Below are 18,605 nucleotides of genomic sequence, written 5' to 3' on the forward strand. Positions count from 1 at the left end.
ATATCAAATCATTTGCTCCCCATTTAACTTACAATTTAGTAATTTCATATTCCTTTAAAAAGGAACTGATATTGAAATTGTAATTATATACAAGTGGATTGCCTTGACCTGGTTAGCCCAGGCAAGCCCGATCTCATCAGATCTCAGAAAGTAAGCAGGGTTGGCCATGGTTAGTAATTGGATGGGAGACCTCCAAAGAAGACCAGGATTGTAGAGGCAGGCAATGTGGCACCTCTGTTAGTCTCTTGCCATGAAAACCCCACCAGGGGTCACCATAAGTCAGCTATGACTTGACAGCACTTTCCACCACCACAAATGGATTAGATGCTAGTCAGTGGATGAACTAAAAATTCTTTAAACCAGTTGGAAGCTTTCCAGTGTTTTTATACACGAATCAGGCAAAGGAAAGAATTTACATTCTTTTTTTAAAAAAAGTTCATTAAAAAAGCAAGTAAGCTCCTCACCACCACTTCAAGGTCATCCCCAATACAGCAAATCTCTCCTATCTACCTTTCATAGCCAGCTTTTGTTGTTGTTGGAGAAGGTGGTTTAAAAACGCTATGGATTAAAAAAAGTAAATAAGTGCAGATTGCATTTCAATCCTGCTTTTCTTCCATTGAGATCAGGGCAGCCCTGTGAGGTAGGCCATGCATTCCAAAATTAGATTGACTGGACCAAAATCACCCAGGTTGCATTCAGATGTCACATGAGTCTGAATATGCAGAAGCCCAGACTATATCCAGCCTGCTTTTTCATGACATCTTTCTCAATTCTCATTTAACAGTGGTATGCCCTGTTCCACCACCTCGTTCAGTTGTATATCTTGACTCAGTCTCATTATACTGAATCTGTATATCTGTACAACTTTGGATATAATCACCATGGACAAGTTGCGCTGCGTTTTAAAAATGTAATAGTTTTAGTAATGATGAAATTATTCAAATATCTAAAGAAACCGCCCAGTTTCTTGGAATGTGGGCTGCGTTGGGTGCCTTTGAGAGCAGTGCCTAGAAGATCCACTGGTGGCATGTCAAAGATCCAAAAATAGCATGTCAAAAAGCCAGAAGTGGCTCCTGAGCCCCTGAGTGAGTATCACCACTATAGTACTAAGGAGGATGTTGCTCCCTATATCCCTGAAGAACCCTGTATGAGTCTGAGTACCCACTCATATTTGGGTAGGACCTCTGGAAACACAGCAGTGCAATCTGAAGTTACTGCTTCAAGAGTATGAATAATATCTGTTGTGGCATTGTGGGTTAAACACTGTGGGGCAGTATGCCAAAAGTCTGCAAAGTCCCAAAGGATTTGAAAAGGGAATATGGAACAACTACAATTTACTTTGAGTCTAAGACCAGAACAGGAGGCAGAGATGACTAGCCTTTAAAAAGCAGGAGAAATACATCCCATCTGCATTTAATCTTAGACTACCCACCCAAAAAACCCACTTGACATAAGGATTAAGCAGACAAAAAAAGAGAAGACCTTAGAAGGACAGGAGAACTGCATGGTGACAGTTGTGCCCTGGGCCACAGTCAAATGTGGAACTCAGCTGCTTGGTTAGAGTTTTGTGGAGGTGAAATTGGCTCCCCCACCCTCCCTGCTCCTTGCTTCCAAGTAAGTTCTAAACCCCCCTGAGTATGAAGAGAAGCTCCTGAAAATGTGTTGGCAGTTTTTGCTAAAAATAAGCTTGAGACAATCTGGATGGCTGGGGGTGATAGTACAGAAGCGCACGTTTGCATGTATGTGTTTTTTAAATTGCTTTTTATCAAATTATACACTTTAAAAACCCTGCAAAATAAACTAAGGTCTCCACATTTATTTCTGGGTTGACTTCTCTGTATGTTCTTATATATAGCTATACAAATCAAGTGCAGTGTTTCACAGAAATTCTTTTGTTCTTTGATCCTTATGGGACAGATTTGAGGATTTTGTAGCACAAATGAAGATTATTGAATACTGTGAACTCTTGCTGGATAACTTATTTTCAAGGGGTAATGGATGATTGGACCTGCCCCCTGACGTTCTTAAGTGATTAGATGCAAAGTCAGTGGTGTAACTGGGGCTTGGCAAGAAGGGCATTTTCCCCATGCACAGCCTGGATTGGACACAGATGGAGTTTCCTTGGAGGAGACCCTGTTGCACCACAGCACTGCCAGCACACCCAAATGTAAATGCAAGTGACTCTGACGGGGGTCAGAAATAGGGTACCGCTCCCTTGGGGGAGCCCTGAGAGGGTTGCAGCACAGCTGGATCACCTGACTGTATGCAGGAAGTGACGTCATGACTTTGGTGGCCGGATGGGATTGCCCTCTGCATCAACACTTGCCCTTGGCTTCCTACCCCAGGGTCTGATTATGTTGCTTCCCAATGTAAACAGATTGTATTCTGATCCTAACTGTACTCTGTTGCTGAGAATTAGCTATTTTTTCGCCCTGCCAGAAGATAGGTTTGGCATGAAACTCAATACTGTACCTCTACACCAGAACTGAAAAGAGAAGGCGTGCCAACAAAGAAAAATGCAAAAAGATATCCATGAACTTGAGATTGCTAGCAACAAAGAGAAATTCAGCCATAACAAATGGAAAATGGCACAGATACTGAATAACCACATATACAAGTATAAAGATGAGAGTGATCTGGTTAGAGAACCACTGGAGGAACTTGAAGTTATAACCAGTGCTTTTTTTCTGGGAAAAGAGGTGGTGGAACTCAGGACCGCACAATGACGTCACTTTGGGTTAGCTGGAACAAGGGGGGAGTTTTTTAAAGTTTAAATCGCCCTCGGTGAAAATGGTCACATGGCCGGTGGCCCCGCCCCCTGATCTCCACTCCAGCGGCACGGAGGGCAATCTAAACACCCCTCTGTCTGGAGATCAGGGGGCGGGGCCACCGGCCATGTGACCATTTTCAAGAGGTGATGGAACTCTGTTCCACCGCGTTCCCACTGAAAAAAAGCCCTGGTTATAACAGTTGATTATACAATTGGAATCAGAGATCTGGTCTATGCATGCGGCAAAACGAGAGGATGGAACGGATCTTTCCACTTCACATGGCTGAGAGACTGCATGTTTTAAAAACTCTGCTACCTAACCTCCACACCCCAGCACAGCAGGAAACAAGTGTAGCAAGTTGCAGGCTGTGCTATTTTCTCCCTGATGTGCTGAAGGGGCAGTTGTTTGCAGGAAAGTTTTTCTTAGAGGAGCATTCAAAAATGATGTCTCCACATCCAGACTGAAATCGTGCAGTCTACTCTACTAGTACCTTATTCTACCATGTATGTCGATTTTGTTTAAATCACTGCAATGCTGGGGCACAAAGGACCCTGGCTAAGGTTACTAACCTAAATGTGGAGCCCGGGATGGTCCCAGTATTACATCTGATCTCCAATAGTCAGTTTCCCTGGAGAAAATGGTAGCTTTGGAGGACACACCCTATAGCATCAGTCAGGTCTCTGCTGAGCTCCCTTCCCTCCCTAAACTACGCCCTCTCCATGCACAACCCCAAATCTCCAGGAATTTCCCAAGCCTAAGTTGGCAACACTGGCAGGAATTAAAGACAGAAGCATCATTTTCATGATGAAAGAAAGTCAGGCAGAAACGTACATTTTAATAATGTGTGATTCCAAGCTGGGTAACAGTGATTTGGTAAGCATAAATTTGCATCAGGATAAGGACAGTTGCTATACTCAATTACTGATGAGGAGTTAGAGCATATTTCATGTGAAGAAAGGCTAAAGAGTCTGCCGTCTTTCCATTTAGAAAAAAGTCGACTAAAGAGGGACATGATAGTCTTATAAAATTATCCATGGTTGGCAAAAAGTGGATAGAGAGAATTTTTTTTCTCCTCCCGTAACACTAGAACTCGGAGGGCATCCAATTAAATTTATGGGCAATAGATTCAGGATGGACAACAGGAAATACTTCTTTACTCAATGAGTAATTAAATTGTGGAATTTAATTGCCAATGGACATCCATGAACATGGATCGCTTTAAAGGAGTTTAGATAGATTTGTCGAGCGTGGTCGGTCCATCGATGGCTATTAGCCATGGTGACTAAATGGAGCCTCTGTATTTAGAGGCAGTAAACCTCTAAATATCACTGCTGGAATGCAACATCAAGGGAAGGCCTTGGTCTCTATGTCCTGTTAGATGACCCTGTGGGGCAACTGATTGGCCATTGTGTGAAACATGATGCTGGGCTAGATGGACCATCGGTCTGATCCAGCAGGGCTCTTCTTATAATCTTACTGTGTCTTGGATCGTTCACATGCAAAAGATAAGAGGAGAAGCAAAGCTTGATTTAATCTTAAGTGAAGACAAGATATAAACGTTGTTGAATTGCTTGAAACCAGTGACCACAATGCTACCAAATTAAGCAGGAGAAAAATTGCCCAGAAAGTCCGACGCAGTAATTTAATTTCAAAAGAAGAAATTTCTCAAGAGAGAGGATTGGTTCAAAGGAAGCTGGAAGTACAATTGACAGAAGACTTGTATCTCTTAAGGAAGCTTGGAGGTTGTTTTAAACCAACACAGATTAGAAAAAATAGTACAAACAAGGCCTGAAGGATGCCAGTGTGGTTAAATAGCAGAGGCTAGTGCAGGCAAGAGGATTTCCTTTAAAAATCCAAATGAAGAAAAGAAAGAAACACACACTCTCCAGCAAATCCAAATATAAATTTAGAAATAAAAGCAAAGAAGGAATTTGAACAGCAAGTTGCTAAAGATATCAAAAGAACATTTAGTAGTTCTTGATGTACATCAGAAGCAGGAAAGTGCTGTAGCAGTTGTTTAAAGGAGTACTGAGGAAAGATGATTACACACAGGGACTCCCTTATGAACAAATGATCACTATGGTCATTTCCTGAGGCTCTGCTTTGGATGCCTCTGCCTTTTGAGATGAGGCAGGTGGTAACTAGAGATGGGCACAAACCGGAAAAAACCCGAATCATGCGGTTTGTGGTTTGTCGCATTTCACGAACCAAGAACTTTCACAAACCTGCCCCCAGTTCGTGAACTGGTTCATTTGGTTCATGAAAACGTCACATCCAGGTCAGCAAATTGTCACTTCCGGGTCAGCAGAAGGCCACTTCCAGGTCAGCAGAAGGACTGCAGGCAGCCCATCCCCTGTTGCCTAGGAAACTGATTGATCGGCGCCAGGCTGTCTGCAGTGACAAACCAAAAAATGCACTAGCCTAAAGTTTGTGGCGGTTCGTCAGAAATGGGCTCTGATGAACTGCTGGGCCGTCGTCACACGGGCATCTCTTCCGTTAAATTTACAGCATATAGCGTCCTACCTAAATTTTGTAAAATAAATAAAAAACAATTGATATCTTTGCATCAGTCTTTAATGTAGAAGATAGGGAGATGCTCATAGTGTTGGGGAGGGGTCATGTTTGAAAGCAATGGTTTAGTTCAGAGATAATGTAAAAACATAGTTATTTTAATTGCAGCTAGTTGGGCTCACAGAAGATCATTCAAAGCCTGGTTTGGCTCAACAAATAGAGGTTTTATTGCCTCTGTTCTCTCCCACTCAAGACCCAGCCAATATCCTAGTCTGCACTGAAAGTGACGGAAGCACCAGGCAACAAGCTTAGTATAACCGCATTTGTATGTCATGTCAAACCATACTTTTGAATAACTGTGATTGACCAATCTACTTCAAACCATGGTTTCAGATTCTGGTTTAGGGTTGCCAGCCTCCAGGTAGTGGCTGGAGATCTCCCGGAATTACAACTGGTCTCCAGGCCACAGAGATCAGTTCACCTGGAGAAAATGGCTACTTTGGGGGGTGGACTGTATGGAATTATGCCATGCCAAGGTATTTTCCTTCCCCAAACCCCACTTTCTCCAGGTTTCTCCAGGTTTCACACCCCCCACCCCAGATCTCCAGGAATTTCCCAGCTTGGAGCTGGCAACTCTGTTCTGGTTTGATATACCTGAAGTAACTGTAATTTGTGGAGTGACCATGTTCTGATGCTCTCACTAACCATAGTTCACCTAATTAAAGCATGATTTCATGGCATGACTGAACTGCACCACTGTGTCAAATGGAAAGGACAAAGAATGAGGAATCAGTGCACCAGTTAAGAAGGAACAGGTTATGTGGGGCCAGATAGCATTCACTCAACCCAAGAGGGTTCTTTTTTAAAAGAATTCAGATGGGAAATTGTCAGTGTTCAAACAAAAACTATTCAACATTGCTATAGTCAGCCTCCTATTGAAGTTCTGGAAGGAACCAGTGTAACACTGATCTCCCAAACAGAAAAGGACAGGAGTGGAGAGAGCCCAGGAAATTACTGGTCTAACTTCTGTTTCATGAGTACAAGCTGTTTTATACTAAGTCAGACCACTGTTCATCAAGGTCTGGTAGTGTCTTCTCTGACTGGCAGCGGTTTTGTAGATTCTCAGGAAGAGATGTCGCACCTTACTTACTATGTGACCCTTTTAGCTGGAGATGCCAGGGATTGAACTTGGGCCCTTCTATATGCAAAGCAGATGCTTTATCACTGAACCATGGCCCTACCCCAAGGATGGGCAGCTTCTTCAGTCCATTGGTTCACTTTGTTCAATGGGACTAGAATGGACATTCCCTCTCACCATCCCTCACTACCACAGTGCCATAGTACCATCCCACCAAAGGTCCAAGATAGCCTTGAGAATACGGGTCTGGTAAACTGGTAATCTTGTCCCAGGTAAACTGATAGAATGGAAATGAAATATACTGATCTGAGATATGCTGCCGACGCAGCATATCTCAGATACTGGCTACCTCTCCTAAACCTTTCTTATGAGTTTGTTGCCATCATCAGTTTTGGCAAAACAGTGTTGTACTACTCTGGAGCTTAACTTTATTTATCAAAACAGTTTTCATGTTCTTCAGATTTGGAAAGTTACAGAACATCTGCTTGACTAAGTACCATTCCATGAGTGGAAATCCAGATTTATTATTTGGCTCTAAATTCAAGCCTGGAGGACCGCCACCCCCCATCAACACTGCAGTGCTGGGTGGGGGAAGGTCAAGTCCCTCACTGTTTTCCCTCATTAAAATGGCCTCCTTTGGCACCTTAAACTCTAAATTACTTGCCAGGAATTTAAACCACAGAACAAATGTCTCAGATGTACTTTGGCCATAACACTTCCTTCCAGGGTTGCCAAACCCCAAGTGGGGCCTGGAGATCTCCCAGAATTATAACTGATCTTCAGATTACAGAGATCAGTTAGAAAATGGCTGCTTTGAAGGTTGGTCTCCATGACATTATAACCTACTGAGCTCCAGTCCCTCCCTAAACCTCATTCTCCCAAGGCTCAAACCCCACCCCCAATCTCCAGCTATTTCCCAACCCTATTTCCTTCCTTTATGTATGGCAATCCTACTTCCTTCCTTTAGGCACCTTCTGTGTTCATTTCTGGACAATCATAGGCTGCCAGTACAAAGTGTTTCTTAGGGTGAAAACAGACCAAAGTAACTTGAGCATTGAGTAGGATTGCCAGGTCCCCCGGGCTTGAAAGAAGGGGACAGGGGAGTTGCGGGCTGTGTATGCGCTCTGGAGGGACTTACTTCGGAAGCAAGGGGTTGTACGTGGAGATGATTTGATAAAAATCAGCCCCAATCACTAGATTGATGATGTAATTCTGGGAGCTTTCCAGGCCCCACCTGGAGGTTGGCAACCCTAATTCATGTCAGCCCCCCTCCTTTGTACAGATGTCCAGACTTTCAACTGAAACCAATTGAGGAGTCATCACTTCTTTATACTTCCAAAAGAAGCCTTCTGTTCAGAGCACTGATTGGTTGGCCATTGTAAGAAAGAGTGAGCCACCTTCCCATCCTGCACACGGATTGGCTGGCTGTTGTGACAATCACACTTTCCTTCACCCTGAGCAAGGTTGTTCCCCCTCTGTCCTGAAAAGCAGTATATAAATCGAATGTTGTTGTTGTTACTCCCCCCAAAGGAAAACAGAACGGCTTAAAAATACAATGAAAAACATGTTTAAATGGTAACTATACCAGACTCCTGAATTTACAAAGGTGAGGGTTTTTAATGAGAAAGAACAAAAGCTTGTCCAAAGAATAGAAGAGGGGAAGGCAAAAGCATGCACTGAAGTGAGGCAGTAGAAAAGTAGAGGCAAGAGAAAGAACTTGGGCCACTGCCGATAAATCCACACCTGATCCTGGAGGGAGATACACCTATCTTTACCCTTAATGTCTTGAAAACAAAACTTTATGAATAAGGCCTGAAGGATCTGAGCACGTTCAGACTTGGATAAAGATTAAACTTTGACTGAAATAAGGGGTGGTGGTGATTTTGTTGGAGTTTTGTAGCACTCCTTCCTCTGCCCTACTCTAAAAATAATGGCCGTTGGAAATTAGTGGAAGAGATTGGTTCTCCTGCATGGAGGGATGATTTGCTCCTTACCTGGTTGTTTGCTGCCCCTTCAGGACAGATCTTTCTGCCTCTTCAGAACTGCTCTTTAAAAGAGATTGTTGCCTAATTTTACATGTAAACACCATTCACAATTGGCATTTTTCATATGTATCCTGCAGGTAGAGCAACAAACAGTTGGTTTAAGATGAAGGGGATTCTATTTAGATTAAAATGTTAGCATTCTGAACTGTAAGAAAGCATACAGACATACATGATTTGAGCAGTGGGGCTGCTAGCAAAAGGCATTCACTCATGTTTTATTCAAACAGACAACCATCACTCCAGGATCCAGCTCTGGAAAAACTGGTTCTGCTTGTTTGTAGTAGAAGTTAGCTGTGTACAACACTGGTTGACTGACTCTTATGATGTTACAATACTCACCTCCCCCAGGCAGTTATTCAGCCTTTTAAAAGAGGGTTTTTTTGGGAGTAAGGCAATGCATAAATGTTCAATTGAATGCAATAACAAGTGGTGTTTAACTGAAGAGCTGACAGCGTGCCTGAATTATGTGTGTGTGTGTGCGAGCGTGTGCACACACAAATCATTGTTTGGTATGTCTGTTAAATGCATTATGAAGGCAGGAGAAAGGTAGTCTCACCCTGTGGAAGAAAAATCCACAGAGTCTCCTTTGTTAAGGTACTTTTTACACACTCTAAGAGAACTTAGCAGAGCAAGCAACCAATTGCCTAAGATGCTTATAGAATCACTATGCTAGGGATTTTCAAGAAAAAACTGTAACAGGCGCCAGCAAGGCATGTTGTAGGACAGGATCATGATATGTGATGTTCATACAGTGCACTGGACTCAGAGAGTACAAGGTCCTTTGATTGTATAACAAAGTTGATCCAATAAGAGATAATCACCTGATTTTCTTTGTCTCAAACTTTCCAGCATATCTGGATCTTTTGTTTCTATTTGGAACCGGGTAATGTATATGTGTTGATAACACTGGAATTCTAATTGTTGTGATACTATGTTACGGGCTGTTCAACTGATGGATCATATTAGTAGCATCAAAATCACCTTTGGAGAGAGATGGGAGGAGCAAGGTTGACCAAGACCGTATTTTATTTTAGTGATACCCAAGATTGACAGATTAAAAGTGTGTTGTCTTGCAGGCTGGGATTAAAGGTAGATCCTGGAAAGATTGAAAACACATAGTCACTGTTAGATTTTTAAAAAAAAAAAACATATAAGCTGCTTAATTTTTTTCTTGATTGAAAAAGCAGGGTACAAATTCCAAAATAAGAATAAGCCAAACCCGAACCACTGTATAAAGCACAAACGTTATCCAAATGGCACTCTATCTCCATCTAATGGATAGACCTCATATTGTCCCAAATAGAAATTCCACTGCAGCCAAAGTTAAGTTCACATGATGCTTTTCAAAAGGCCACATTCCCTCTTGTCCCTGGCATTTTCAAGGTGCAGAATAGAGTGATTCATAGAATCATAGAGTTGGAAGGACCTCCAGGGTCAAACCAAGCAAAAAATGCTTAAGCACTCTATTCAGATGTAATTAAAATGAGGCAGAAATGCTGCTATATAAGACTAGCACAGGGTTGCACATTTAGATCACTGTTCTATAGCCATGATTAGGTATGTTTCACACTCACAGGTTAACGCGCCATTTCCGAGAAGTTGCCACGATCGCAACAGATTTGGCTTGGCCCCCGTGCGTTTCACACTGTCTGAGAAGTTTTGAATTGGTGTCTTGCATTTTGTTTCACACTCGCTTCGAAGCCCCGGTTTTGTTGCGGGCTTTGTGGGCTTTGGAATTCATGTCACCCACTTTTTTTTTTTAAGTTTGCATATGCATTGTAATGTTGTGACGTTACCACGTGAAACCCCACACCTCTTTATACGCATCAGTACTGCAGCCATTTTCACACCCTAACTTTTCACATTTGATAATAGCACCGAGGGGTGTTGAGAACAGATTGTCCCCGCCCAGCAGATTTTCCAGCCACCATTGGTCTCATGCGATCACATGAACTCTGAACAAGTGGAGTATGGTGATCTTTTTGGAGAAAGACTCCCCATGTTTGTTCGAACGCCATATAGGTGCCTCCCTGAGTTTGTTGTGATCAGTTTCAAAAGATTTCAGTAAAGCAGCCTTGGGAAAGCCCAGGAGGTGCACAGAAGCGCCGCATTGCTGTCTTCCCAACAGCATCCAAAATAGGGGGAAACAACCTAGGAGTAAGTCACCCCTAGTTGCTGACCAGGAGTTGCTTCCCAAAGGATCAGAGCACACAGCACTGTTCCCTGCAATATCAAAGCCAGGAGATGTACAGCATCTCTTCTGCATCAGCTGCTTCTCTTTACCTCCACCAACCAAGAAATGGTCAAAAAATTTTCTCCAGCTTCTGGCTCTATTAGAAAAGGATTGGAGGTGCATCTTGGGGTCCCCCATATCCTCAGCCATTTTGTTCCCGAGTCAGCTCAGCTCACAGTCCTCTGCCATAGAGTTGGAAGCAGTTATGAGCCAAAAGTCTAGCTTAAATTCCCTAAATGCCTACATTTTAATTGGAAAGCTCCATTGGCAAAATAATTAAATTTCATCCTGCATCCAAGGGTGAAAATAACTTTCAAAAAACCAGCATTGGCTCACAAATCTCGAAGCAGATAATGGGCCCGTTGGCCACTTCCTTCCTACCATGCCGTGCCTGCTTACTTTCATCCCTGCCTGCAACCCTCACCCCTGGGGCAAGCACACATTCGCTAAATTTTACCATTGAAAATGCAGAGTTTTGCCAGCTTATACATGGTGAGGAGATTAGAGGGGGAAGCAGACATATCCAGCCACTTGGGGTGGAGTGGAGGTGACTTCTTGGACAATGAAGTTGTCGGTGATTTGATACACGGTTAAGAGCATCAGCATGGTGGGGCAAAGAATCCTTTGACTGTCCCCATCACAAGCATCTGTCCTCTCCTTTAGGAATTTGCTGCACTTACTAAGGAGCTGAACTTGTGTCGGGAACAGCTGTCTGAGCGCGAGGAGGAGATCTCCGAATTGAAGGCTGAACGTAACAACACACGGGTGAGCGGAGCAAGGGTCCAGTAGAGTTACCCCTCCACTTACCTGATAATGCAAATGTGCCAATGCTTTATGCCACACTGGCCAGGGCTTAGTTCTGGTTTTGCCAACATATTCTTGGGCTAATCCACATCAAGCCCTTAGCCAGAGGATAGAAGCTAGTCTTGGACTTGGATTATGGTGATAGCTATAAATCTGTGTATGTTGCTATCTTTAGGTTTCTGTTCTCTGATCTTCCTGGAGTTGTGGCAATGTATGAGATAATTTTTAATTCACTCTTCAGTCTTCACACCACAGCAGGGCCTTGGAAACAAAGATCTAATTTGGACTTTAGGGCTGCGATCCTAAGTATACTTAGTAACAAATACTACCATTCTTCCGAGTGTGTTTTTATTTCATTTATACTCCACTTTTTCCCCCAGTGGGTATCCAACGTGGCTTACAACTTCCCCCCCTTCCTCCCATTTTATCCTCACAAGGTAGGTTAGGCTGAGTGCAGGTTAGGTTGAGTGTATGTGACTGTCCCAAAGTCACCTGACAAACTTTCATGGCAGAGTGGGGATTTGAACCTGTTTCTTTCAGATCCTAGTCTAACCATTACATCACACTGGCTGTCCACCTCTCTTCATGCTGAAGATCTTTGTGGATCGATAAAAAACCCTGCAGTGTCTTGGGACTCAATCACCTGGCCTTATCAGCATGCACTTCTGAAATTGGGGTGCCTTGATGAGACATTTGTGTGTGGGCATGTCGCTCACAGTGCCATCCTAAACAGAGTCACTCCTTTCTATGTCCTTTGTAAGTCAATGGACATAGAAAGGAGTGACTCTGTTTAGGATGGCACAGTCAGCGTCTTTCTGTCCTTTGGGATGCTTTATGTCTGAAAGATTTAGTTGGTCTGCCTGTCTCCTGGTCGAGCCCCTAATGGAGATATGCATCCTCTGTGGTAAGAAAGTGGTGCCTTCTATCACTGTTCTCTGAATTTTAACACGTCTCTATAATGCATATATTCATTATTTTGTTTTTGCTTGTTAGATTTCATTAGTGATTTATTATTTTAATGTTTTTCAAGGTTGCCCCCCGCAGCTACAGTGTGAGCACTCCTTCCTTCCCCATTTTCCTGATAATAACTTAGGTTTGCTAGCATTCCTGTTCTGGCAGGAAACCTTCCATTGGCAAACTCTGTTGTTTGCCGCCACTCGCAAGAGGCAGCAGGAGAATTTTTTTGTTTGGTAAAACCTGCACCCATGCATCATGACATCACTTCTGGGGGAAACCTGGAAGTGAGGTAACATAGTTCTAGGAATTGTCAGAAACTTCTGGTGATTCCTAAAGTAATGTCACATCACTTCTGGTTTTCCCTGGAAATACTGTCGTGATGCCCCATCGTGTCCCTGCTCACAAGCTCCTGGCATGGCCTGGCAACCCTAAGCCCACCATTGCATGAGTTGGTAAAGTTCTCTTGCTCTTGGACTTGCTTGTGCATTCCCCAGAATTTTATGATTGGTGCAAGTGGCCAGTTGGAAGATAGCAAGGGAAGCTGTTTAGGAAAAATATCTGGCTGGTGTTGTAGGAACTGTGGAAGCTGGGCTATCTGATCTCCTTCTCCATCAACTTGATGTTGCACCATCTCTCTGTCAACCTCTGAGCTACCTTGTCTGTTCATCTCTCTCAGCTACTTCTTGAACATCTGGAATGTCTTGTGTCTCGACACGAACGCTCCCTCCGTATGACGGTGGTGAAGCGCCAGGCCCAGTCGCCAGCTGGAGTCTCTAGTGAAGTTGAAGTACTAAAAGCTCTCAAGTCGCTGTTTGAACATCACAAAGCCCTGGATGAGAAGGTGAGGAAATGGTGGGATGACTGATGACAAGACGAGTCAAGGTTCGAACTTGACCCAAATCCTAGACCTTTGGGAGGAAAACCTCATATGGTACTGAAGTCCTCTAATGCACCTGTTCTCTCACCATCCAGTAGTTTTGCTATTGAGGAGAGGGGAAAGTATAGGAACCAATTCTGGGCTTTGCATTTGGTTTTGGAGAGCTGGGCAACATGTGAATGGTACAAAAATCAGGGTTCTTAAATTTACCAATAAAATAAAAATTGTTTAAAAAACTGGACTGTTGCCTCAGATGCAAAATTGCTAAGATACTCAGATGCCTACCAGCTTTTCTGCTGATGAAAATGGGTCCCATCTGACTCCAGAAAAGGCTACACCTAGGATCATGGTACTCACAGAAAAAGTGCCATGCAGGACAGGACGGCAGTGAGAAAGAGAATTAAGCATGACTGCCTCTCTTCTCACAGCAAAGCAGTGGGTTAGGGTCCAGTCTCATGGCATTTGGAGAGTCTGTGAGGAAACAGTATTGGGATCCCTCCCTTAATTGATGGGGTGATTGTGAAGAGAATACAGGGCTTCTTCAAGAAGGTGGTGAAGCTGGATGAGGTTTGGCTGTGCTGAACAAACAAACATGTACCGCCCTGTCAGCACACACACAGAAGCAGAGATTGTAGGGCTTAACACTTGACTGTTCTTGCACTGCTAACATCAGCTGATGCTAACTCCTCTTTGTCTCTATCTGATACGTGACAGGTTCGCGAGCGGTTGCGTGTGGCATTGGAGCGGGTTGCTGTGTTGGAGGAGGAGCTGGAAATGTCCAACCAGGAGGTATGAAGCAGCTCATTCCTCTTCCTGTGGTCACAGTATATGAGCCTGAGATCTGCAGAGCGGTGTAGGTGCCAGGCATACACACACACACACACCATGTCCCTTAGGCAAGAGAGTGAAGCAGTGTGGGTCTGTGATTTCTAACCAAAGATGGGTTGGGACTAATAATTGGAGCACCTGAGGCCTGTGGTAGGTGGGGCTCACAAGGTGATATATAGGGTTGGTGCTGAACTGTTACAAAATTGGTGGCTTGCCTCAAAAAAGTTTTTTAAAAGTCATCCATGTGATCCTTGAAATAAACTTTCCAAGGATTCCTGGAGTAAAAGAAATGTGGGCTTCTCTGCGTCTTTGGCTGACTCTCCTTCTTTGGAGGTTTTTAAGCAAAGGCTAGATGGCCATCTGACAGCAATGCTGATTCTGTGAACCTAGGCAGATCTTGAGAGGGAGGGCAGGAAGGGTTCCAGCAGTGCTTAGTTCTCGTGGCCCTACTTACATGCCCGGGATAATGCCGATCACTACTTTGGCGTCAGGAAGCAATTTTCTCCAGGCCAGTTTGGCCTGGGATCCTGGCAGTTTTTTGCCATCATCTGGGCATGGAACAGAGTTCACTGGGGGTGCAGGGGTGTGTGTGTGAATTTCTTGCATTGTGCAGGGTGTTGGACTAGATTTAATTTAATTTAATGTATTAGATTTGTATTCCGCCCTCCCCACACCAGCAGGCTCAGGGCGGATCACAATTTGCACGCAAAGTTAAAATTACATCAGATACCATTTAAAACCATAAATTAAAAACATCCAGAGATAAAAATACATCTCTCTCTCTCTCTCTCTCTACATACACAGTAGCACAGTAAAATGTACTATACATAGACACAGGGCATAACCCTTTAGTCAGCACCAGAACATTTGGAAGTATTCAACAGATGGAGATGTCACCAGTGGGGAGGGCACAGTCCATACTCAACCAAATGGGGGGCTCCGCCTAGCATCAACCATACACCTGGCGGAACAGCTCTGTCTTACAGGCCCGGTGGAAAGATAACAAATCCCACCGGGCCCTGGTCTCATTGGACAGAGCGTTCCACTAGTCTGGGGCCAGGACTGAAAAAGCCCTGGCCCTAGTCGATGCCAGGTGGGCCTCCCTAGGGCCAGGGACCTTCAACAGATGTTTACCATTGGAGTGAAGAATCCTCTGGGGTTCATATGGGGAGAGGCGGTCCCACAGATACGCCAGTCCCAGTCCGCACAGGGCTTTATAGGTTAATACTAAAACCTTGAACCTGATTCGGTACTCCACTGGTAACCAATGCAGCTGGCACAATACCGGTGTTATGTGCGCACACCTTGGCATTCCGGTGAAGACCCGCACTGCTGCATTCTGCACCAGCTGTAATAGCCGGTTCAGGTTCAAGGGAAGCCCAGCGTAGAGCGTGTTACAGTAGTAGATGACCCTGGAGGTCCCTTCCAACCCTATGATTCTATTACAGATCTTTTGATATAGCACAACAGCCAGAGTCAGTAATGGCCTTACAATCCCACAAACCATAATAATTTCCCAGTGCTTCCAAATTAACTATTTTGACCCAAGTCAATTGCCACCTGCCTCTCTCATTCCTTAATATCCTTTAAATTTTAAATGTTTGTGCGTGTTCTTTTTTTCCCTTCCCCTCTTGTCTGCAGTCTCTCTCTCTTCGAGAACAGCTTGCCCGACGTCGATCTGGTCTAGATGACCCTAGCAAAGAGGGAGATGCTCAGCTTTGTGTAAGTGCTCTGGGAAAGGGAAGCAGGGGTTTTGGCATGGCAGAAGAAAGTGCTGAGGATGTTTGGAAAGCATGTGGATCCTTCCAAAATGAGGGGAGTGGAGAACTGTAGCAGGCTGGTCCCTCAAAATACAGTACATGTGTCTTTCCCTTCAGAAAGTGCACCCCCTCCCCAGCCATCAGATTTATATGCTAGAGTGGAATCAAGCCCAGTTGTGTCTTAGTTCCTATGTTGCATGGTGGCTCTTCTGAAGAATCCTTTATTGAAAGCTTTGTGTAAAGTGGAAAGGATCTCTCTCCCTCTATTAATGCTGTAGCATAGAGCTGCTGTAGCATAGCATTCTGCTGGTTTGAATCCCACTACTGCTATGAGCTCAGGAGGCGGCCTTGGGTAAGCCACTCCTCTCAACCCCAGCTGTATTATGGGGCTAATAACAACACTGACTTTGTTCATTGCTCTGAGTGGGGCATTAGAAGAGCGATATATAAGTGTAGTTGTTATTATTAGTAGAATTGGGGGTATCTAGCTAACCAGAGATGGTTGTAGTGTACATGGAGAAGTGGGAAGAAGATCATGTGGGTGTGGATCAGATGCACTGGAAGAAGTGCAAAGGTGATCTTTGTGGCCTACGATAATCTCTTTCCAGGCCAATGGATCAGGCTCCCTTGACTTGGGGCGTGGTGGCCGTGAATCTGAGCTAGAGGAAGTCCTGGAGCGCCAACGAGGAGAGCTGTCCCAGCTGAAGGAACGCCTGACCATGCTGTGCCGGCAGATGGCTGAGCTTGAGGAAGAGTTAGCCACGGCCCAGAGGGACCTCATCAAATCTGAGGAGATCAATGCCAAACTGCAACGAGACCTCAAGGAGGTAATGGCAAAGCTTAACTTCCATTTCCCACAAACAAGCTGTCTTTTAAGATCTCATTGGCTACCAAAATCTACACTCCTTCCAGCAAGTGTAACAACTTCTCTTATAACAACCTTTAAAGGGATAGGTCCAGGACAGGACAGAAAGGTTATTAGAAAAGGTAACCCAGGGTGAAATGAGATGTGATGGAAAAGATTTGCGATTAGGGTAGCTTGGGTTTTTTAAAAGCTAATTAGCAGCTCAGTGCAGCTGCTTAGAAGATTGAGGAAGGGTCTTTGTGAGAGGGAGCATTTAACCCTTTCCTCTTACTCATCTTCCATGATTTCTGGGTAAGTGCAGATTAAGTGGACCTGAAATTGTGAAAGAAGCACGGGAGAAAAGAGTAAAATTTCCCTCCCTCAGATACCTTTCCCTGATTATCAACTGCATGGTCTACTGATGGGCTTTGTGGTCAGCCCACCATTGTGATAAGGGATCATCTAATTATGTAATTAATATTATATATGTGTCATCAAGTAATAGCTGACTTAGAGCAACCCCAGTAAGGGGCTTTCAAGGCAACTCAGAAGCAGAGGTGGTTTGCTTGGTTCCCCATCCAAGTACCGACCCTGCTTAACTTCCAAGGTCTGAAAAGATCAGGCTATTCCATACTGATCCAATGTACATAAAGTGAATAGAAAGAAAGTATTCTCTATCAGAACCCCACTTTTTTGGGAGTCATCAAGAGAAATTGTCTGAAAACAGGTCTTGGAAAAATACAAAAACATTTGATTTCTCCATTTACGATACTACGTTTTGCCTTTCAGCCACAGGCTTTAAAGAGAGGGCTTACACCTCAATAATAAAAACAATAAGATATTAACACAAACACCAGTAGATAAAAACAGAAGCAGGCCAGTCTGGAGGTCACTTAAAGTCAAGAAAACTGTCTTCAGCAAATTTCCCAGCGCGCATGCCGTTTGAACAGAAGAGCAGGAGGAAGTCCCACAGATCCCATTCTAGTGCAGAAAAGGGCCATTTCACCTTTGAAGGTGGGAACTCCTAGAGTTGGGCTTCCAATGAAGGCCTTGATGAGTGAGTTCATGTGGTCCTTCGGGCAGCAATTGTTGCCACGTTTGCACAATATCCCCTCACACACACTTAACCCACTCTGTCTTAGGTATATGTGAGCCACACAACATCTTCTTTTCTTCCATGACTAGCAAGTACAGGATCTCCTCTAGAGTTTCTTGTATTTCCAAGGTAATAAGGAGGAGGGCAGGGAGGGAGGCTTGCCCTGTGTCACATCTTCATCAATCTCTTCTCTCATGTGGACAATAGGCGCTAGCCCAGCGGGAGGATATGGAAGAGCGGATCACCACACTGGAGAAACGCTATCTGAGTGCTCAGCGGGAGGCAACTTCTCTTCACGATGTCAATGACAAACTGGAGAATGAGCTGGCCAGTAAGGAATCCCTGTATAGACAAGTGAGTCCCTGGTTCCTTTCCCTTCCTGGTGTCCTGTACTGCATAGACAGATGACCTTGACTGCTCCCAGCACCTCCCCTGCTATTGTCTGGCTGTTCTTAGCACCTTCCCTCAGCCTTGTCATGTGACTGTGGCCAACCCAGCCTGTGTCTTGTCTTTCTGGCATTGCGTCCTTTGAACTTATATGATAATTCACAATGCTACTATGTAGATACAAATGACTGAGTGTCCCCAATGGCCTTCTCTAGTCTAGCTCTTTCTCAGTCACTCGCCAGCTCTTTCCATAGCTTCCTTTTGTAATCTCCACTTTTGTAGGTGTGGTAAAGTCTACTTCCTACTTACTATATCATTCTCTACAGCTGGACAGGAGGTTAAGACTGGCTTATT

General features: G+C 44.2%; 1 protein-coding gene across 5 annotated transcripts in view; it reads left to right on the forward strand.

Moving 5' to 3' along the window:
- Positions 1-18,605, forward strand: part of PPFIA3 (PTPRF interacting protein alpha 3) — a 69,459-nt gene that overhangs the window by 12,075 nt on the left and 38,779 nt on the right. For all 5 annotated transcript variants that reach the window (XM_054993158.1, XM_054993161.1, XM_054993160.1 and 2 more), the window contains exons 3-8: positions 11,362-11,463; positions 13,136-13,300; positions 14,051-14,125; positions 15,806-15,886; positions 16,533-16,751; positions 18,072-18,218. In XM_054993158.1, coding sequence (XP_054849133.1) covers positions 11,362-11,463; positions 13,136-13,300; positions 14,051-14,125; positions 15,806-15,886; positions 16,533-16,751; positions 18,072-18,218 — 789 coding nt within the window. The remainder of the gene's footprint in view (positions 1-11,361; positions 11,464-13,135; positions 13,301-14,050; positions 14,126-15,805; positions 15,887-16,532; positions 16,752-18,071; positions 18,219-18,605) is intronic.

The sequence above is a fragment of the Eublepharis macularius genome, chromosome 12 (assembly GCF_028583425.1).
Source record: "Eublepharis macularius isolate TG4126 chromosome 12, MPM_Emac_v1.0, whole genome shotgun sequence".
Classification (NCBI taxonomy): Eukaryota; Metazoa; Chordata; class Lepidosauria; order Squamata; family Eublepharidae; genus Eublepharis; species Eublepharis macularius.